Source organism: Propithecus coquereli, unplaced genomic scaffold (assembly GCF_000956105.1).
Source record: "Propithecus coquereli isolate 6110/MARCELLA unplaced genomic scaffold, Pcoq_1.0 Scaffold544, whole genome shotgun sequence".
Classification (NCBI taxonomy): Eukaryota; Metazoa; Chordata; class Mammalia; order Primates; family Indriidae; genus Propithecus; species Propithecus coquereli.
Window position 1 is genome coordinate 1,189,060 of NW_012151330.1, and position 21,539 is coordinate 1,210,598.

General features: G+C 67.9%; 1 protein-coding gene across 1 annotated transcript in view; it reads right to left on the reverse strand.

Annotated features, from left to right (window-relative positions):
- Positions 1–3,772: 3,772 nt before the first annotated feature.
- The window catches only part of MORN1 (MORN repeat containing 1), a 50,505-nt gene continuing 32,738 nt past the window's right edge, over positions 3,773–21,539 (reverse strand). Inside the window, exons 11-14 of the mRNA XM_012657484.1 lie at positions 15,304–15,437; positions 15,089–15,162; positions 6,461–6,476; positions 3,773–3,982 (exon numbers count right to left, since the gene is read on the reverse strand). Coding sequence (XP_012512938.1) covers positions 3,773–3,982; positions 6,461–6,476; positions 15,089–15,162; positions 15,304–15,437 — 434 coding nt within the window. The remainder of the gene's footprint in view (positions 3,983–6,460; positions 6,477–15,088; positions 15,163–15,303; positions 15,438–21,539) is intronic.

Here is a 21,539-nt window from a genome sequence, read left to right on the forward strand (position 1 = left end):
TGGGCCCTGTCCAGCTGCAGCCTGTGGCCTGGCTATGCTGTTCACCCCATGCAGCCTCTGGGGGTCTGGAGGGCACCCTGGCTGGGGCCCTGCTAGAAGGGTGCCGGCAGGGGACCCCCAGCCTTCCCGCCCCTGTCTCCCATTGCCTCCCTCCCTGTCTGTCTCTCACCCGCACACGGACCCCCTCCCATGGCAGTGCTTTGCTCGATGCTGTCCCTGTTGCCTTGCTCAGGAAATACCCCGCCAGTGAACGGGCCAGGGTTCCCGACCCTGGGAGGTCAGAGGACAGGAGGGGCCCAAGGGCGGAACCGGGAGCCCCCTGCCCGACTCCTCCTGGGGGAAGGTGGGGAAGGGCGGCCAGAGATCCAGCCCATCGCAGGGCTGTGAGCGGGCCAGAGGGTGGGGACGTTGGGGTCCCAGGCCCCTACCTGGGCACCCGCCAGTGGTTCCCAGGGGAGGCTCCCAGAGACCTGATCTCTAGGCCAGAAATAGATGCTGCCTCCACCCTGACCCCAGATGGCCACACAGCCAGGCCACCACCAAGAGCCCCCTCCCACTCAACACACGGTGGGGTGCCTGCTGGGGGAACTGGGAAGGGGTGGCCCCTGCTCACTGCCGAGGGCCCTGGGGGACAGCAGCGATCCTGCAGGATCCCACATGCCAGGCGTGGTCCAGTGGGCCGGAATCAGCGCCTAGCGTCACAGGACAGGGAGGTGAGGCCAGCCCACGGGAGGACCCTCTGGGGACAGTGGGGGAGGGGCCTTCGCAGGGGCTGGGCGGACCCTGCATGGGGCCGTGAGCTGGCTGGGGACTTGTGTGGTGGGGCTAGACAGTGAGGGCCCAGGGACAGTCTCCAGGCTCTGCAGAGTGGGGCTGGCAGGACCGGGGCGGGGGCTGGCCCTCTGCTGTGTCACAGGGCTCTCAGACGGTGCCCGGGGGCTGAGCCCTGAGGCTAGCTGGGGCGTGGGGGGCGCTGTCCCCGGGGGCCCCTGGCCTGCAGCCACTTTGCAGCTCCTGGTGGTGGTCCAGCCGGACGCTCCCAGGCCCTCCCTCCCACCGAGGGCAGGGGTCTGGCGTCACAGGGCAGGCTGCACAGACCCTGTGGAATTCACACTTGTGCACGTTTTGCCTGCAGGACGCAGGGGGAGGAGTGAGGGTTGGGGTGAGAGTGGCTTCCTCCTGGCCCTGTCCCCTCGGAGGTTCTCACCAGTCCTGCAGCCCCAGAAGGCTGACCGTCCCCTGCTCCGATGCACGCGGCCAGAAGAGTCCCCACCCTGGCAGGGGCGGGAGGGCTGGGGCAGAAGACAGCCCTGCTGGGTCCGGCCAGCCTCGTGTCACCTTCCCGGGCCCTCAACTGCCCACTGGGAAGCCGAGGGGCCGAGTCCCTCCTGGCTCGAGCGTACCAGGACGTTTGCCGTGAGAACCACGGAAGGCCCCGGCCGCGGTCTCTTGCCTTGAGTGGTGGCGAGAGCTGCCAGTCGTCCGCGAAGGAGCCCGTGTGGCGCGGACCCCACCCCCGTGTCCTGGCGGTTTTCCGAGTTAGAAGCCGACGATTGCAAATGGGCGTTAAGCCCCGGGGCCGGAGACTTGGCCACCTGTCTCCCAGCGGTTTCTCCTTCCGAAATCGAAACATTCTTTGTTTTTCTTTTGACAGAAACATGGTTTCTTCTTGAAATGAGAAAAAGTGCTACAAAGTGATTGGCCTTATCTGAGGAGCAGACACAAAGGAACTTGAGCTCAGATGCAGTTTTGGGGGGTCAGGAGTGTGTGACCCACTATCACCTGGCCAGTCGCTAGGGCTCCTGCACCTGCTCTGCACACGGGCCCAGCCTGGCCGGGGGCTGCAGGTGGCCCAGCTGGGCGGGGAGGCAGGGGTGAGCCTGGAGCCTCCCTCCGACCGGGGCTGAGGGTGCTGGCGGCCAATCCCAGGGCACCATGGGGCCACAGGGGTCAGAGGACCAGGCCTGTGGCTGTGGGTGACCATCAGCCCCAGGCCCGGTCACCAGGAGCCTCGAAGGGCCTGAGGGGTGCAGCCTTGCTGCTGGCTCCAGGGAGGTGGGGTACGGGGGCTGTGTCCTTGCTCCCCGAGTGGAGCCTGGGTGCCCAGGACTCGCCGGCACGCAGGGGCCACTTCAGATGGTCGCGCTGGCGGCAGGCTGGGGGCACCCTGGGCGCTCAGCCTCGGGCCAGCAGAGCTCAGAGCCAGAAGGGTCTTGGGGAGGCTCGGCTCCTGCCAGAGGAGGGCCCCCCACCTCCAGTGGGCCTCTAGCTTGTGCCGGGACACCTGCAGGGATGGGGAGTTCACCACCCCACGAGCTGGCCTGGCTCCTTCCTGCGGCACCCCTGCCCCACCTGCCCCACCTGCCCCTCTGCCCCAGGTCCCTGGGACCGTCCCACCCAACTCCTGGGCCGGTCTTTTTGCCCCAGGCTGGGCCGAGGCTACCTGAGCATGAGGCCTGGAGCTGCTTCCCTGCCCGCACCCTCCCGCGGGGGAGCAGGAGGAGCCGCTTCTGGGGAGACCACCGGGGGCGCAGTGGGGCGTGTGAAGTCCCAAATGCCTGCGACGCCCAAGGGGGCTGCTGGCCTTTGCCGCCTAGTGCCCAGCACCTGCTGGGGCGGGTCTGCAGAGGTGGGTGGCAGATGGCCCAGGAGACGGGGGAGCTCCCAGGGAAGGGAATGTGGATGGAGCCCGGGGGGCGAGGCCGGGTGCTGGGGGGCTTGGCGCGAGGGGGCAGCAGCGTGCCCCTCGTGAGTGATGCAGCTATTTCTGGGGACACGGGTGGCCCGCCTGGCCCAGAACTGGCATGTGGGCCCTGGGGCAGAAGCAGACGGCTGGGGTTGGGCCTGGACACCCCCCCGAGGGGCTGCTTGCGTCTGGGAAGGGGTAAGCGGTGGCCAGTCAGGAGGGTGGGCTGTGAGTCAGGCATGAGGGCGGGAGTCCGGGCGCCGATGGGCCCTGGCAAGGCCGGCCTGTCCAGCCCGGGGCAGGTGGAGGGTGAGACCCAGCCAGGTCTGTGCACGTGCCAGGAAGGCACTGTGAAGCCGAAGGCGGGGTTTTGGGGACAGCCGCCTTTTGCGCCGGCTGAGTGGCCGCTGCCACGGGCCTCCCCAGCGTCCCCCACGCGTCGTCCAGCCTCGTCAGTGGTGGGGGTGCCCCCGAGGCAGCTGCAAGGTCCCTGCTGAGCTCCTCTGCCAGCGCAGGGTGGGGCGCCAGGCAGGCAGGCAACACGGCGGGAAGCTGACCGCGTTCTCACTGCCTCGCGCTTCCCACGTGTGTGCGTCCCACAGCCGGGCTTCATGGCGACTCGCGGCGCCGGGCTCCGCTGCAGGGCTCTGAGGCGGGGGCCGGAGACCCCTCCCAGCCCCCTGGCAGATTCCGGCCCAGACCTGGGCTGGGCCTGGGACAGTGCGGGGGAGCAGCCTGCGGCCCGAGGTGTCGGGGCGACTCCCGTGGGCCCGGCCTGGAGGCGCTGAGACGAGCCCCTACGAGCATCCCGCTGGACCCCAGTCTTCCCAGGGCTCGGCGCAGAGTGGGGGCCCTGCCCGCCTCCCCGGCGTGTGGCCTCCCTGTCACGTCAAGGCCCCACCGAGAGTGCGCTCTGTGGTTGTCGCCGAGGGTTTATTCCAGGCAGTGGCCGTGGGGCTCTGTGGGGCGCCCAAGGTCCCCTCACCCCAGCGCGGCTCTGGCTGCTGGGGACACGGGCGGGCCCTGGAAGCAGAGGCAGTGTCCCTTCCGTTGAAAGTGAAGGTGGCCTCCCGAGCAGACGCGACGTCACGGAGGCACTGCCGACACTGGGCTGTGTCCGTGGGCGGCTTTGGGGCCTTCCTCGGGGACGTGGGGCCGCTGGCCGACCCCCTGCGCCAATACCCGCAGGTGTTTGCAGGCGGTGGGCAGCGTGCGGCCCAGGAACGGAGGAGCGGTCACGTCGTGGACCAGGACCACATACTCGCCTGCAAGAGACACACGGGGCCGGTCCTCAGCCTCCCAGAGGCCACGGCCTCAGCTCTGTCCCCCGCCCCGGCACGGTGACTATGGGACCAGGCTGCTGCCCTCCTGAGGCACGGGGTGCACGGTCATTCTAGGTGAGTAATGGGTTTTAGGTGAAGGGAACCACCTCTGACCTCAGGCCATGGGCCCAGCCACAGACTCGGGTGTCGTGGAGGCAGAGCCGGGCCGTGGTGTCAGGAGAGGATGGACACGTGGCTGCTCCTGGTCCCTGAGCTGCGTGGCTGGGTAGAGGGTTCTTTTGCAAATACTTTCCTACCTTTTTAGGAAAAAAAATAATTCATTTCCTTTAAATTTTTTTTTAAAATAACTAAACCTCTGAGGGCCTGGTGCCCCGGGTTTGCTGTCGAAGCCCCCGCCCGGCCGGCAGTGGGGAAGGGGCCGGGCAGGGCTCTCTGGGTGGAGCCCGGGGCGGCCCTGCGGCCTCTCGGGAAAGAAGGAAAAGTGCTTTTCCTTTCACAGTCTGTAAACCGTCTGGAGAGCTTCAAAGTTGGAGAAACCATAAAAAAGAAAATAAGAAATAACAAAAAGTGAGGTTGCCATAGAAACTGTCTTCTCCCCCTCCCCCGAGCCTGCAGGGGCTGGCACCGGAGCATGGAAAAAGCATCCCGGGCCGGCCCGGGCTCACGCAGGAATGCGGCCGCTGCTGGAGCGGGGCAGGAGGGGCTCGCGCCACCCGGCGGGAAACGGCTGCTCCCTGGCCGGGCTGGGCCAGGGCTGGACGCCGGGGCCTTCCTGGGCCCGACAAGAGCAGCGCGGCCTCGGCCGGGAGGAGTTTGCTTGGCCCAGAGTCAGTTCCTCCAGAACAAACCACGCGGGGGGCAGGGGCGGGTGTCCGGAGGCCCTGCGAGGGGCCACGCGTTCCGAGGTCTGGCGGTGCGGGCGCAGCCCCGGGCACCAGGGCCGGCTGGCTGGCGGGCCTGGAGGAACAGCCGTGCATGGCAACGCCGCAGTGTTTCCAAGCAGCCGGTTTCTAGGTGTTCCCAAGAACACAGCTAAACCAACTGGCGGCCAAGGCGGCTGGCTTGGGGAGCCGTGTGAGCTCAGCGGGCAGCGGCTGGGGCCCAGGCCACAGGCCTGAGCTGACCCCACTCCGCAGGCCCATCTCCCGTCACATAGGGGCCGGTGGCAGGGGCTCTCGCTAGTGGCAGCCCTGTGGCAGGCCGGCCCCGACAGCCACGTGGGCCAGCCATGGGCCGCGGGCCCGGTGTCCCCTCGGGCCAGCTCTTGCCCCAGACACTTGGCCATTCTCCAGCTTAGCCCTCTGGGGCCCCCCAGTCGGATCCCTGCTCGCCCCTCACCACCCCTAAGGGTGGCCACAGCCTTGCAAATAATCCCCCGGCCAGTGATGCCCCCCCCTTCGGCCAGGGTTGTGCCCGGAGAGGTGCCAGGATCTGGCTGATGCCAGTCAAAGCCGGGATGGGAGGTGCCAGCCCCTCCCAACTAGGGCAGGGGGACCCTCCTCCCCCCGGCCCACCTGCTCCTGCCAGGGTGCTGGGGGTGCTGGGCGGGCAGCAGACGGCTGAGGGAGATGGTGTGGGAGACAGCCAGGGACATTGCCCAGAGCTCTGGCTCTTCCCCCCACACAAGGACCTTTCAGGCTGCGGCCAGCAGGGGCCCGAAGGCCTGGGGACGAGCTCTTGGCCCTGTCTCTCCCGGCTGCAGGGGCTCCGCCAGCTCTCCTGGCCGCCTGAGGGGTCAACGGTGAGACGTGGGCCTCGAGGCCTGCAGCTTCCAGCCGGGACCCCAAGATGCCAGAACAAGGGTCGTGTGCTGGCCAAGGGGAGGGAGAGGCACCTGCTCTCCACGTGACCCCTGTCAGCTGCCCGGTGCCACGTCCCACCATGGGAGCAAGGCTGTTTGGCTGGGACGTTCGGGTACTCTGCCCCCGGGCTCTGGGGGGTCGGGGTCTGGCTCAGGGCACCAGGCTCCTGGCTGAGCTCCGGGACGGGGGCCCCCAGCCAGGGGTCTCCGTCCAAGCCCCTGCAGCCACTCGCCCTGGCCCGCCACACTCCTGCCCACACTGGGCTCTCCCAAGGCCGACCAGGCCCTGTAGGGACAGCCTTGAGGCCATAGTGATGAGCCCCTCGGCCACCCAAGGCCTCCGTTCCTGCTGTGCCTTTCCCACCACTCGCCTCCTTTCTGGAACATTCCCCACATCAAGTGCTGTGACTCTGCCGGATTTCGAACTCTCTGCCCCCCCAGCCCCCAGCGGTGGCCCCTTCCCCGCCAGGCCCCTGGGAGGGCCGTGCTGCTCCCACATCCCCTACCCCAGGGCCTTCGGGTCCAGGCCGTCCGCCACCTACCCCGGCCAGCACCCACCCGACAGCCCTGGGCTGACTGCGCCAGCCACCCAGCCGTCGCCTCTCCAGACACCGACGCAGACGGCGATGGGGTCGGATCGCGGAGGACAGCTGCCTACCTACCCGGGAGCGCTGCCGCCAGCTCTGCCACTGCAGTCCCGCGGGGCCTGTGGGAAGAAGAGGAGGCCCCTGAACGCCCTGCCCGGGGCCCTCGGGTGCCACGTCCGCAGCCCAAACCGGGGCCAGCGGCTCCAGGGCCCACGTGCAGCCCTCGGACAGCAGAGGCCCATGGAGCCTGGGCCACGGGCCGGCGCAGGTGTGACTGCCGTCCTCTGAGGGGCAGCGCGCTCACACCCCTGGCCGCGGCTGTGCCCCCCAAGCCCGGAGAGTCCTCCAGCAGCCTGTGCCCCAGACCTCTGCCCCTCAGTCCGCACCTCGCTGAGCAAACCCTGGGTCCTGATGTGCCACGTGCAGGGACGGAGCCAACCACCCCGCTCCACAGCCTGCTGCCGCGTCACGCAGACGGGCTGTGGCCTTGGGAAAGCGGGGAAGATTCCGGAGGGCCAGTGGAATCTGGAGCCTTCAGCAAACAGCGATGCACAGAACTTTCTAGGAGACGCCAGCAAGAAGTGACCATGGGGGGCTCTGTCAGGGGCAGAGCCGTGGGGGGCTCTGTGCCTCGCGGAGGGATGAAAGGCCAGTGTCACCTGGGAGCAGGTGAGAAGGAAGGAGGCAGTGGTCCTGCCCCAGGGCCTCCCAATCTAGAGGCGGCTCCGAGTCTGAGGGTGGAGGCCCCATTCTGGCCACAGCTACCCCTGAGGCCCCTGCCCTGGCTCCTGAGCAGGTGCAGCTCCTGCCCTGAGGCCGTCCTGGGGGCGACCGCCCTTTAGGTGTCTGGTCTGTAGCTAGTGATGGCCTTTGCCCCAGCGGGGCCCTGGAGGAGCAGCTGGCCGGGGAAGGGTCATTGCCAGGAAGGATCTGGGTTGGGAAGCAGGTGGCCTGGGGACGTGAGGAAGCATGGCCACCACACACGGTGAAGCTGACCCCCTGGCAGGTGCCTCTTCTGCGCCCCCTGCTCCAAGGACGAGGGGCTGGCTTGGAGGGGACACCCCCCCGAACTGTCCGGCCGTGAGATGCACAGTCCGGGTCGCATGAGGCCCCGGGTGTGCCGGGTGGGGCTTTGTCCTGAACCACCCACCCCGTGGACCTGGAGCCATCCTGTAGCCTCACCCCTGCCCCCGTGGTTGGCCATTTCCTGTCGTCTGTGGCCTGAGTTGGCCAACAGCCAACGGGGAGCTGGGGGCAGAGCCCAGGGCTCCCCTCAACTGACTTAAATACCGCAGGCGTCCTGTGGGCGGCAGAGACAAAGGACTTTAAAATTACTTCATTTTGAGGGGAAACGGGCCTCGTCTTGGCCCAGGAGCCACGTGGCCGCCAGCCTGAGTGGGTCCTGCTCTCCACATGGCCCCGCGGCCGCCCCCACCGACCAGTCCTGCTCCTCGCTGGCCTCCGGGGCCTGGCCCAGCATCGGGTCAGTGTCTTGGGAGCCGGGTGAAGGCACAGGCGGCCTGGACCTCAGGCTGGATGACGCCATGGGGCCTGACCCCAGGTGTTGCTTGGGGACTGTTTACGGGGCACGGAGCGTCACTCGCTCACTCGGCCGGTTGCAGAGCTGTGGACGGCGCTTTGTTTACAGAGCCGCACGGGTGACAGCGCGCAGGCCGTGGGGCTCCACTGCGGGCCTCAGGCCGGGGCCGCGGCCAGCGAGAGCCGTTGGTGAGGTGTCTAGAAGCTGCGCAGACGGGAGATGAGGTTGGATAGTCCGAGTCCGGGGCCCCAGAGTGGGAGGCGCTGGCAGCAGCCGTGGCCCGGGGCCAGGGCACCCACCGGGATCCCAGGGGCACCAGCTCTGCAAGACCAGCAAGGTGACACGTCCCGCTCCCTCTCGGCTGGGCCTGTGAGGGGTGACCAGAGCCACCTGTCCGTGAACTCGTTTGTCTGAGGAGTGGCCTAGTGCTCCGGAGGCCGTGTCCCCCCTTTCCTGAGGGCTTGTGGCTTTGGTGGCCTCCTGCCTGCACCTTTCCTGGGGCAGGTGCCCCGAGAAGCCACAAAGCCCCACCCGCGGTGTCTGAGCGTGGACAGCCCAAGGAGCCCGCGGCCCTGACTCCTCACTGGAGCGCTGCCCACCACGCTGGGGGCACGCGGCACAGCCTCGCTCTCCGCCTGCGGCTCTTCTGTGGGGCCTGGCTCAGGAGGACAAAGGCCGCGAAGCCGAGGGCCCTGGGGACCTGCGCGAGGCCCTGGTTCTGCCGAAGCAACTGAGCGTGGCACGAGGCACCAGGGAGCGGGTGTCAGCCCGGGGGACCCTGTCCCCACAGCCCAGCAGACGCAGGACGCGCCACTCCCGTCTGGATGGGTGGGCTTGCGGGGTTTGATTTGAGAGTCTGGCAGCCCCAGGTCCTGGCAGTCAGAACCTGGACCCCCCTCAGGCAGGCCCTTGGGGTGTGGCTTCCCTGGGCCCTGACCTGGGCAGGGGAGCTGAGAGCTGGGCCTGCGACCAGAGGCTGCCCGGCCAGGGGCGCGAGGCCGAGGGGACCCCTGTGTGGCCTGTTCAGGCCTCTGGGCCCCAGGAGGAGAGAGCCCCCTCGAGCGGTCAGGGCCTGGGCCAGGGGCCGGGGTGTCCGTGCAGATCTGGGCAACGAGGGCCACACGCAGCCTCCAGCAGTGACGGATGCGCCGGCTCAGGGAGCTGGGAGCCGCCAGGGCCAGAGCGGGTTGCGGCGTCGGTGGGCAGAGCCGTCCCGAGGGGCGCAGTGGCGCAGGCGTGGCTGCCCTGGCCTGCCGCCGTGGGAGGAAGCCCTGGGTCTTTCTGCAGCCCCCACGGAGAGCCCACGTGCAAGTCCCCAAATCAGAATGTTCAGCGACTTGTGGCGCAGGCTGTGCTGACACGGGGCCTCGCTGGAAACTGTCTCCTCCGTAGACCCCACAGGATGGGAGCTGGGGCCCGCGTGCTCTCTGGCGAGCGGCAGTGACGGGCACAGGCTCAGACCTCAGATGGAGCAGCGGGGGTGGCCCCAGGTGCGTCTCTGCCGGGTGGGGGGGCCCTCTGCTCATGCCTCGCTGGGCCTGGGGAGCTGCGGGTGGTTCTGTGACCCTTTTCCTGCTCCTGGAAGGTCAAGGCTGGGACTCCCGGCCCCAGGCCTGGGGGAGAGGGGACTGCCGAGGACCACCTGGGTGCCCTGTCCCCAGTGGGCAGTTGGCATCAGGCCCTGGAGAGCCTGCGGGGTGCTGTCTGTTTGGGGGTTTGCCTGGGGAGGGGCTCTCGCTGGTAGCAGGTGCGGGAAGGGTTAATGGCGGCCCCTACCCCAGCCTCAGCCTCCCATCTGCGGGGTTACTACTCCAGGGCTGTGTCAAGCGGGAAACATCCCGCTGTGTGGGGATTAGGGCGGCCAGGGCCTGGGCACATTCGCAGGCCAGCTGTTCCCGCCCGGTGCTCACACCTGCTTTGGTTTATTATTCCTGCTTGGACAAGACGGGGCTTACTTTTCAATCTTTAAAAGTTTCTAAAGAACTAAAGAACCCAGTCAACCCCTTTCTCTTGTTTTTCTCTGAACTCCCACCCAGAGGAGCTTCTGGAAGCCGCGCCCAGGACAAGCTCGGGCAGCCGAGGCCCCTCCCGGCCCTGGGACCCCGCAGCCAGGGGCTGAGCCTCCACCTTGGGGCTGCGCTGCCCGGCCGCCGGGCCGGGACTGGCGCATCTGCTGGGTGGGCAGCTTCGCCTGCCGGGCCTGCCCCACTGGCCGCAGCGCACGACCAGGGCTCCTGGCTGGAGGAAGGGGCGTGGCCACCAAGCCCTGTCCCCTTTCAGACCCGCTGACCCCGGCGGCTCCTGCCCAGAGCGTGTCAGGTGCAGCCAGCTCGGGGCTGTTCCCGACCCGCCTCTTGGTGCAGGCAAGGGAGGGGCGGCTGCCGCAGTGTGTCCGGGCTCCAGTGGCTGGGGACTCAGGACGCTGGCGTCTCCCCACCGGGAGCTGTGCCAGTGCCCCTGCTGCGGGCGGCCTTGCGAGGGGACCGGGACACGTAGCAGCCACCGCGACCCCACGCCGGGTGGGGGCTGTGTGGGCTCCGAGCATCAACTATCTTTTCAAGTAAAAAAATTGACTCCATCTGTGTTGGCCTAATGACTGATTAAATGACTAATCACGGAAGTCTTAATTAAACCCATTTTTCTCCGAGCCGGGGAGGGGGAGGGCTGCGAGGAGCGGGCCGGTCCTTGCCGAGAGCCACGATGAGCAATTACGCGCAAGGTCATCGCGGCAAACTTCCCGCACGCGGCACCAGCTGATCCGACTGCAGCGCGGGCTGACGGCTTGCGGGCGGCTACGCTTTCCTATCGCAAGCACGCAGTGGGATTTAGGATTTCTGGGGAACATGCAGCCAGAGCCGCCCCCCCATGGAATTCTCACATGTGGCTGGACAAGTTCACGGCCACATTTATGAAACCAAGTCCAGCGTCCGCAGCTGACATAGTTTCTCATTGTTCAGGAACGGACGCGGCTCTGTCGTGTTGTGAAATTCCGTAACATGCCTGGAATGCCTCCGCAGGAATGCAGCAGGAGGCCGTCTGGGAAACGCGTCCTCTCCCAGGGAACAGGCGGCGGCATGTGCGGGGCGCGCGTCTGGTCTGAGCCCCTCCCCCCCGCAGGGAGGGCCCCCCACCCATGCCGTCTCCTCCTCGGACGGGCCGAGGGAGCAACTTGGGGAGCAGACTCTGAGGACGGCACAGAAGCCCCTTCCCGACCCCTCCAGACCCCGGCTGGCACTGGCCGTGATGACGCAGGCTGGGGCAGCGGTGGCCCTTCCACTGCACTCTGCCCCGTGTGACCTCACTGGAGGGGCTGGGTGGTTGGGGGTCTCCGCAGGCAAATGGTCGTCCGAACCTCCAAGGGCAGGGGTCAGAGCCGGCCGGGCTCTCAGAGGTGGGCACCAGCCTCTGTGCCCACAAAGACCTCGGAGCAGGCGTCTGAGGGACCCTCTGCCACTTTCGTCCACCGAAACGCCCCATCGTAGGGAGCCCAGAGGTAGCGTCTCCCAGTCAGAAGAGACATTCCGGAATCAGGCCTGAAAGTCGTCTCAAAGGGCAGCGTCTGCTGAGCACCCTCCCTTCTTACGCAAATCACAGCTCCCGAGTCACAGGGCGGTGTCACCCCGCGTCCTGTGGACGTCGAGGGCTCCTCGTCCACGTCTGGTGTCTGGAGCCTCCTGAACAGCCCACGTGGGCTTGGAGGGGTTGCAGGCAGGACGCACTGGTGGCCCGGCGGGCAGGTGGGATGGCCGGGGTGTGGCTGTTTCCAGGGCTGGATGGGGCTCCCGGTGCCACCCTTGGTCACCCCGCTGCTCACGGACACCAGCGGCTGCAGGAGCACTGCCAGCCTGCACCGGGTCCCCGCGGGGGGGATGGCGGCCACCCTCCCCAGACCGCGACAATCGGGCCAAAGCTCGCAGCGTGGGCGGTGACTTCACCGTGACAACCCGGAGACAAGCGTGTGGGGTTTGCAATTCGCTTCTCAGTCCCGGCTTCCTTGGCGGCTGAGGGAATCGCCCTGAGATGAGCGTGGAAATGTGAGCCAGTGGGGCTGTGGCGGTTTCTCAGGTGGCCTCAAGTCCGTGGCCTGTGCCCCTGGGCTCTATTGCCACGGATGAGGCACTTCCGAGCCTCTGACCGACGTTTGGCCGTGCGCCCCTCCCCGTCCCTCTCCCTGGGACTGGGAGTCAGACCTCAGGCCCTAGACACAAAGGGACGCGCAGTCCTGAGGAGTGACGCAGGGGTGGCGGCTGCTCTGCGCCCACCGGCCTGGAGAAGCCCGAGGGTGGCCCAGGGCGTGACCCGGGCGGACCTGCAGCCGGGAGGCCCAGCAGGCCCAGATCCTGAGGCCTCTCGCCCACCGCGGGAAGGTCTGCAGCCCTCTGGGCCCTGGCAGAGCCGGGAGAGGGGCCCCCGGGAGCTGCGTCACAGGGGTCCCGAGGAAACGGGGGCGTCTGTGTGTTGGGGGCCAAGAACATCCCAGGGAAAAAAGGCCCTGCGGTGCTCGTGGCACCCCCAGCCGGAGGAGGCAGCAGAGCCCGCGGCAGGAGGGGCCCTGAGACAGGCCTGGGCGGTCCCTGGGCAGACGCAGCACGTGCGGATCCACGCCCTGCGGGCACGGGGCCGGGGGCGGTGGAGGCCAGGGAGGTCTCGGACCTGAGGCTCTCCTGGGAGTCCAGGGCGTTAGGGACAGACCGCCAAGCCCCTGCCGGTGCAGTTGAGCCCAGAGGACCCGTCGAGAGCCGGCCGCAGGCACCCCCTGCACCCCGACTTGGGTCTGCCACTCGCGCACAGGGTGCTGGCGGCACCCGCCCTTCCGCCCCTGCCCTGGCCCTGCCCGCAGTCAGCGAGCCCTGAGCCCTGTGCCCTGCCTGGGGTGGGACCCAGCCTGGGGGAGACAGCGCGGCCCTGCTGGTTCCTGAGTGCAGACCCAACGCCGACGTCTGGAGGCCGAGGGCGCTGGACGGGCGGGAGCCCGGCTTGCCGGGAAGGACGGTTTCTTAGGGTTCCGGAGCTGCGCTCTGGGCCCAGAGCCAGGTCTGGCGCTGGAGCTGGGGTCCCCCAGCACGAGGGGCACCGTGGGAGATCTCGGGGCCCTTCCCGCCTGCGGCGAGACAGGAGCGCGGGGGCACACGCTGGGGGCCCTGGGCAGGGTCCCCCACACTCTGGGGGGTCACATAAACACCCAGAGGGCTGGGGGTGTCTTGAGGTGGGGGACAGAGCTGGGAAGGCAACTGGGGCAGGGAGGCCTGAGGGGCAGGGGATGGAGTGGCTGCGAGGACCCCGCGGGGGCCCCTGGTCCCCTCGGCCGACGTCGGGTTTGCGTGCGCATGTTCTTGGGGGGCCGTTCACCGCCGCAAACTCCCCTCCTGCTGCCACATTCCCCGGGTTACAATAACCCCAGTCTGTGGACGTTTGATTTTGAGGGCCACGAAACCCCTCTGCGGGCGCTGGCCGGGCCGCGGGCTGAGCGGGCCCCACCTTCCTTTTTCTCGGCAGGAGGACGGCAAAAGCCCTCCTTTCCTGAAATGAGACGTGTCCCCGTCAACCTCGGTGCCAGCAGGGATGCTGCCCTGAGCAGGGTCGCGCACGCTGGCCGCTCCACCGTGTCTGGCTCTCGTGCGTCCCGGGTTGGAGCCTGGGCGAGTGGAGCCTCCTGCTTGCGGGATCTCGGCGTTTCTTTGTCTACGCTCCTCGAGCGAATGTGCAAAGCGACCTTCAGGTTTAATTCACAAACCGTGACTCCAAGTGACGCGGAGGGTGGCACCTGCCACTGGGGATGCTGTACCCAGCGCCGCCTCGCGAGTGGATCGGAGGCTTGTCAGCCCACCAAGCCCGCGCCAGCCCGGCGTTCCCGCTCACCCCACGCCCGCCGGCGTCGCAGATGAGCAACCTAATTGCAGGGAGCTTTGCGGGTGGCACCGCGGGGGCGCAGGCCCTTCTGCCACTCAGCCCCTCTTCCCCACGCACCGCGTGTCTGCCGCAGCCCTGCTCTCTGGCACGGCTGTTGCAACGAGGCCTCTGAGCGGGCGGCCTGAGGGTCGCTGTCCCAGGCACACAGGCCTAGCCTCCCGTTTGCTGGAGACCTGGCGCGGGGGCTCCTCTGCTCCTGCCCCGCCCTCCCCTCTGGCCATCTGAGGGGTCCTGCTCTCAGCCCCCGCCCACCCGGCCCACGTGGCCCGATGCCCCCGTGCTTGCCCTGTCTCAGGAGAAGCGTCTCCCAAGAGCAGGACTTTCCCTCAGGGGCTGTGGCCTGTGTCACGGCCACACTCTGCTCCCATCGGGGTCACGAACCTCACGCTGCCCCAGGGGACACGAGGCAGTGCGCCTGGGCTCCGCGGGGCCCACCACACCCTGCAAGACCTGTGGGGCCAGCGGGTGCGGGTCTGGGGGGCGGTTGGGCGTCAGTCCTGCCGAGTCGTCTCCACCCCAGTGGGGCCAATGGGACGCCAGCCCCGTGCTGGGAAGGAGGGTGGTGTCCCCAGAGGTATGGACAGGCGTCTCCACGCCTCCCTGCAGCGAGATGTGCAGCCCTCTCTGATTTGCCAAATAACCCGAACGATTTGGGCGAGACGTTACTGAACTTCAAGTCCCTGTGCCTCAGTTTCCTTTTCTGTAAAATGAGCTTGTTATGGCCCCTGACGAGTGCCGTGCCCACAGCGCAGCCTGGCCCAGGACAGGCCTGTGAGCCCTCCAGCGGCGTAGCCCTGGCCACCGCCATCTTCCTCCGGGAGCCCCCAGCCCCTCCCACCCTGCAGTCTCCCTCAGGACTCTGGGGAGTGGGGCCTGCAGTGACTGGGCTGCAGGAAGTAGGACACCCCTGCTCCGCCCACCTCTGGCCCCAGTGGGTGCATCTGGAAGGGAGGCTGTCGGCCAAGAGCTCGGCTCCTTGTAGGGGCCCAGCCCAGCCCTGCCCCTCTGCTCCCCACAGAGCCGGGTCCTCCCCCCCTGCAGACCACAGAAGCGGGGGCTGGGTGGCACTTCCACTACTTCTGCCCTTGCCCATGGGTTCTCCGCGTCGCAGGCCACGAGAACCCGCAGGCGTGCCCCAGCGCGGCCCTGGCCGTGAACGAGCACCCAGGAGGTGCACAGATACACAGGCTGGGGGTCGGCACCCGCCGCCCTGCCCATGACCTGCTGTGGCGGGCGAGAGCAAACCCCCCAACCGCCCGTGAGCGGGTTGACCTCTCCTACCTGCTGCTTCCTGGCGGCTCCTGTCCCGAGGGCGTTGTCCCCCCAGGGACGCCTCTGGACCTGCTGCCTGCCCCCTAGAAGGATGGGACAGGGGAGGGGAGAGGGCAGAGGCTCAGAAGGGGCCAGGAGCTCTGCCCTGCGCACCCGGATGCACGTGGCCTGGGTGTTGGGGGCAGCCCAGGTGGGCACTGATTGCCCCCAGCCTTGGTGCTCACCTGGGAGAGGCTGTCCAGGGACAGGAAGGGGCGGTACCCGGGCGGGGGCGGCCCCAGGAGGATGTCCGCGAACTCTGCCCAGCCTTGCTTCACTCGCCGGCAGGCCCCAGGACGGTGGGGCGCGCGGGCCCTGGCTGAGGAGAAAGGAGGGGTCCGACCGCTGCTGAAGCTCAGGCTGGAAGAGCCTTTCCTGAGGCTGCTCTGAGCGGCTGCCATGGCCAAGGCGGTCAGCGTGGCGGCCGTGCGGCCCGGGGCTGCCCCATCTCCTGGTGGGGCCTGGCCAAGGGTCCCCATTGTGCTGGCCCCTCCAGGCCCCTCCAGGTGGCCCAAGTGTACAGGGGTGTGTGCTTGGGGTCCCTAGACGCCCCCACAGTGCCTGGCTGGCCAATGCCCTGGGGTCTCCCCCTCCCCTGCAGCCGCTGCGGCTGAGGCGCTCAACTTCCAGGGGAGAGACAGGGACAGAGGCCAGACAGGCCCTCCGAGCACAGCCTGCGGAGGGAGCAGGCCCCGAGCTGGGCAAGTGCGGCGAGCACCCCCCTCCAGCCCCGTGAGGGGCTACAGCCCCAGGAGACCCCGAGGTCCTTGGGCACCCGAGAACGGCAAGGCCGCCCTGCCCACCCTGCTGTCTCCCTTCCTCCTCCCCCAGGGCCCCAGGCGGGAGGGAGAGGGCTTCCCTTCACAGGCGGAGCTGCAGCCCCGGCGCCCACCTTCCGCCGCTTTCACAAGGAAAGGCGTCGGCGGAGCCGGAGGTGGTCCCTCAACGCTCGCCGGCGCAGGACTCCCCACCCCCAAGCTCCGCACGTGTCGGAGTCCACTGTCCTCCGAGTGGCTGGGGCCGAGGCACGCGGCGAGGTCTGCAGGCAGCGGCTGGAGCTGCCTGGGTTGGGGCTCTGACGGGGAGGCCTGGGCTGGGGCGCTGGCCACGGACGAGGGTCTCCACAGGGCAGCAGCTCCATCGGAAAACGGAAGAGACCCCGTGAGGGGCTGGGCAGCAGCCCACGGCCCTGTGGGGTCAACTTCATCTGAGGCAGCGGGAGGCAGCGGGAGGCAGCCCGGGAGACGGACGTCACGCTAGGCCCTGCGCCGGCCCCTCGGGGGCGTGAATGGTGGTCCTTCCTTGGCGCCCTGGCTGGGCCCTGGGGCCGGAGGCATTAATGTCCCTTCCCCGAGCCCAGCGGAGGCGCTGGGAGAGCCAGGCCCCAGAAGTATTTCCAAATTACAGTGGGAGGATTATTTCTCTCGCAGGTGTCTTAATTTCATCATTATGGTGCGTTATAAAAAGCAAAGTCTTTCCTCCTGCAAGGACACTCTTTGCCAATGTCCTTCTTCTCCCCATTAGCTTTTGCTGTCCCCGCACTATTCACGGCCAGGGCAACGGCCGGAACCCTGCTGCTGACACCACCGTTTCCGCTTCTCAACGCACTGACAGCTTCCACGTGGACTCCAGCGGGGCCACCTTGGACCACGTCCTTTGTCAACACCTCTTGGGCGATAAAGACGCCAGCTCTGCCTCCCGACAAGCAGAGCCCCGGGCCCTCGGCAAGCGGCTGCTCCCAAGTGGCCCGGTCGGAGCACTAAGGACACGTGGTCCATGTGACAGCCACTGCGGCTTCAGGCCCCGACCCCCCGCCTGCCATTTCCAGGGGCAAGGTGGGCGCCAGGAAATGCATCTGAAGGCCCAGCAGGCGTTTCTGTGTGCGGACACCCGTCCAGGGCCTGCCTCCCTCGGCCCGGAGGCTCCGACCGAGCCGCGTGAAGAGGCACCCGCGTGGCACCAGGCACCCGCAGGCAGGTTCTCTCGAGATCTCGCAGCCACCCCGAGGCGGAGGCTCTGCCATCGCTGCCCCTCAGCTGGTGAGACGCCACGGCTCAGGCAGGGTGCGTGAGAGCTGCGGTGCCGGCGCCCTCCCGGGAGCACAGACGTCACGGAAATCATCTGCCCCCAGACCTCGGGAAGAGGACACAGAACAGCAGGAATTTGGGGAAGTCAGCCTAGGTGGGTTTGCATTTGGGGCCACCTGCCTGTGCGGGCGGGGTCCCCTCTGTGCCGTCCCCTGCCTGGGGGTGCGGGAGAATGAGGCTCTGACTTGGCCAAGACCTTTTCTGTTGCAGGTGAGATAAACCCGCAAGAAATGGCTTAAAGTTCAAGTTTGGTTGAAGTTTCAGCCTTAAACCGAAAGAGGAATTGTGTCCCCAGTCCTAGGAGGGAACCTTCTAGACCCAGCGTATTCGACCCGACCCACGAGCCCATGCCGTGTCTCTCTCGGGTTGTCACTTCTCCCTCCCTCAGGCTCTGACCCGAGCCAGGCCATCGGCCACGTGGGGCGGGCCTTCCGAGGGGGGTCCGGCTGCCGCGTGGGTGGCACCATCTGGATACTTTTGCCATCACGAGTGGAGCGCCTGGTCCCCACGGTGGCGACCACACCCTGACCACGGTGGCTCTGCGTCTGCCGGTCCTGCCACCTCCACTTGCTGCTCTCGCGGCCTCAGGTGTAACCCCAGATCTGCCACTGCCCTTCCCGAGATTCCCACCCCCACCTGTCGCGCCCCAGACAGAGGCTGGGGGTCGGCCGCCAGCCCCCTGCCCCTCCCTTTACCCCTCGGCTGCTGCAGCAGCAAGGCCCCTCAGTTCTGCCTTCAGGACACGTCTGCACCCGAGCCCGCCCGACGCCGCCCCTGCCCCGCCGCACCCTCCCCGGCCTCAGCGCCCCACACGGCCCCCAGCTGCACTCCGGCCCCTGGGCCTCCGACGCCGCAGCCCCTGGCGCGGGCTGGCCTCTTCTCTGCTCTGTCCACACCCGCTTTGGGCGGTCCCCTCACTGCCCGTGGGTGTAAATACCACCTCACCAAAGGAGCCCCCACCTCCCGCCTCCTCTGGGGCCCGGCGCCAGCCCCAGCTTCCCGCACAGCTCCACGCTGTGCCCGGCACATGGGGCTCTGGGTGCCCAACATTGATCCCTCCTCCAGCTCAGCCTCCCTTCCGGGAGAGGCCCCCTCCCTTCACGGGCGCCCCATCAGTGCAGGGCACCCAGCTACCTCTCGAGTCCTCCCTGCGGGCAGCTGCGTGGCCACCGTCTGCGCTTGGATGACTGGGGCAGGACCCGCCCGGCCCCTCGGCGCCCGCTCTGCCCGGCAGTCCGTCTGTCTCTCAGGACACAGCTGGCTCCAAACATCGGGGGGACCTTGTCCTCTCCTGTTCCAAACACCCAGAGGCCCTCACGGGCCACACCCTCCAACCACGTCTCTCCGCAACTTGCCCACGGCCCCACGGCCTCTGCCCGCTGCCCCGGCCGGAGCCTTCCCTCTGCGCCCAGGCAGGGCTCGTCCTCTCCTGCGGCTCCTCGGGTCCCGCCAGCGCCTCTCTCCGCGCCTTGCTTGTTCCCGCTCCTGCCTGATCCGCTGCTTTCTCCGTTTCGGCCTGTCCCCGGCAGAGGGAGTGTCCTGTCTCATCTCCCGGGTGTCCCTCGGTGGCACCTGGGCATGTCGCTGCTGCCTACCTGCTGGCTGTGGCGTGGCGGAGCCAGGCGCTGGCCTTGCCTGTCGCCCACTCCACAGGCCACGCTGAGGCCATGGAAGGTCTGGCGGCAAGTGCCACCAAAGGCACTGAGATCTGGCCTCCGAGAACAGACGAGGTTCCGAGACGCAGTCAGGTGGGTGACGGCCCGTCAAGGGAAACCCCTCCCAGGGAGTGACAACCACCCGCCCCCGGGGCCACGGCATCAGCTCAGCGAGACGCGTCGTGTGACGAAGGTGTGAGGTCATCAAATCCTGGGCTCCACGGGTCCAGAGGAGCCACTCAGGTGGGGCAGGCTCCCAGCCACAGCCCCCAGGTGACCTTGGAGCGGCTCCTGGCACCTTCCTGGGGACACTCCCGCCTCAGAGGCCATGCTCCGCACCTGCCCGGGCCAACCCACGGAGGCAGGTGCCCGACCGGCTCTCAGGAGTCACCTCTGAGGCCATTGTGCCGACAGTAATGACAACAATTATGGCTTTGTCAGCAAGATAAAGGTCACCGTGCGACCTCGAGAGCGACGCCGGAGAAAGGGAGGCCGCGCCAGCCCCAGGGATCAGAGCGGGCAGCTTGACCTCTCCAGGAGGGAAGCGCCAATTAATTACCTTTTACGGCCGACTCAATTAGACTCCCCAGTCACCTGTGTAGGACACCCAGGCAGCCGGCGCAGAAGCCGCCCGAATAAACACGCAGGCAGGGCTGGGACGTGCCACGAAACGGCCGCGGCGGGCCAGGCCCTCCTGGGTGCAGAGCCGGCCACAGGCGCAAATGTTCCCTTCATTTAAGCGCAATCAGAAAATTCAACGTGATTGGCCCTAAGGGGACCAGCACGGTCTCATCCGGAGGTGACCAGACACACTGCATTAGTCTTTAAGAGTGGATTCAATTAGCCAAGGAGCTCCGCTCGTTAGAGACAGGGGACAGGAGTGCCGTGGAGCCAGCCGGTGCGTCTGCAGGACTCGTGGGACGGTCCCGATGTCCCCAGCACTGTGCGAGGGCAGGTGGCTGCCATGGCCTGCGGGTGCTGCCCAGACACCCAGGCGAGGCTCCCGCCACACTGTCCCTCCCCTCAGGGACACACCCGCCCCTCGCTGTCCTCAGGGCTGGACGTCCACCGCGGGGGTGCCGCCCTCACCAGCTGTGGGTGGCAGGGCCTGTCCCTGTCCCAACACGCTGCTGTCCTCCCTGCACAGGCCCGCCTGGTGCGGCTCTCCAAATCCCCCTCCGGCCACGGCCAGGGCTCCAACCTCACCTCCCCACCAGCTTCACCTCGCCGCCCTCCTCCCTCCCTGCCCTCCTCACCTCCATGACCCTCCTCGCCTCCCCGCCCTGCTCACCTCCCCGCCCTCCTCGCCCTCACCTTGCAGTCTGCTCAGCGCTGGAGCAGGGACTAGGTCCTTTGCTGAGCACTTTCCGTGTGGTTTACACGCACGTACCCTCACCTTGCTACTCCCACTTTATACAGGTGAGGAAACTGAGGCACAGCCAGCTCCGGCCAAGGCGTCATACTGCTTTGCCGGCGGCTGGGCCTTCCCTGGCCTGCGGGACTCTTCCTTTCCAGCCGGCGCATCCTCACCCACATCGAGGCGGAAACCGTGAGCCAGCTCTGGCTGGGCCGGGGGTTTCTCAGGGGCCCTGGGAAGGCTCCCGTCGGCCACTGACCCTTGTCCCGTCGCCACACAGTCTGCGCCCAGGGCTGGGGCACCGGCCTGCGAACCAGCCCCAGAAGCAGCCGCTCCGCGTAGGGACAGCAGGAGCTGACGGCGCCCTCGCCCTTCCTGCGCTGGGGCCAGGCCTGGCTTATCCTTTTGTTAAGGGGTTTTCAAATTCCGGACTTTCCAAAGGTGCGTCTCTGCGATAACGAGGATGCGAGGGATGTCACCGCTGGGTTGGAGCCGGGGCACGCTAGACACGGGCTGTCACTTCACGAGTCAGACGCCGCCCCACTGACCCGACCACCTCGAGAGCCCGGGGCGGCGAGGGCTGGGCCCAGGTGGTGCCGGGACCTTGCTCAGCAGAGCCACCTCCGGGCCCACGGCGCGCGTGCCGGACTGCCCAGCGCTGGCCTTGCTGACGCGCAGAGGACGGGTGACCCCGTTCGCCGACACCCCCTCTGAATTCCCGCCGCGGCTCCTGCGCTTTTCTCCGATGAGAGCTACGCGCTCTGGGCTGTGCCTCAGCTGGGCCGCGAAGCCCCCTTTCGCAAACCTGGGCTGATGCTTCTCTGCCACCCCCAGGGCACACCCCGTCGTCAGACTCGCCTCTGCGCTCTGACACGGGGCCAGCACAAAACCTGTCAGCGAGCCTGGCACCCCCACACCCACGACAGAGGCTGCAGGCAGCACGTGGCTGACGGACACACAGGGCAGCCTGTGTGGGCCCCGTGACGCGGGGAAGCTCTGACCACAGATGACCAAGGTGCCCACGGGGGCCAAGGTCCCGCCAGCACAAGGGCCGATGCGGGTCCCAGTGCCCCAGCATGTGGGGCACTGGAAAGCGGGGCCACTACGGCTGGTGCCAGTGCCGCCTGCGCTGCACCCACGGTCCCCAGCAGCACCGATGCCAGAGCCGTCGGCTGGCCTGGCAGCACCAAGAGCTCTGGAGCCTGTCTGGGGCCTAGACTCCCGAGGTCACTTCTGCCCCTCGGCCCCTCCTCCCTGCCGCAGCCCTCCGCTGAGCGGTTCCAGCCCAGCCTCCTCCTCATCCCTGGACGGGTGGGTGGGTG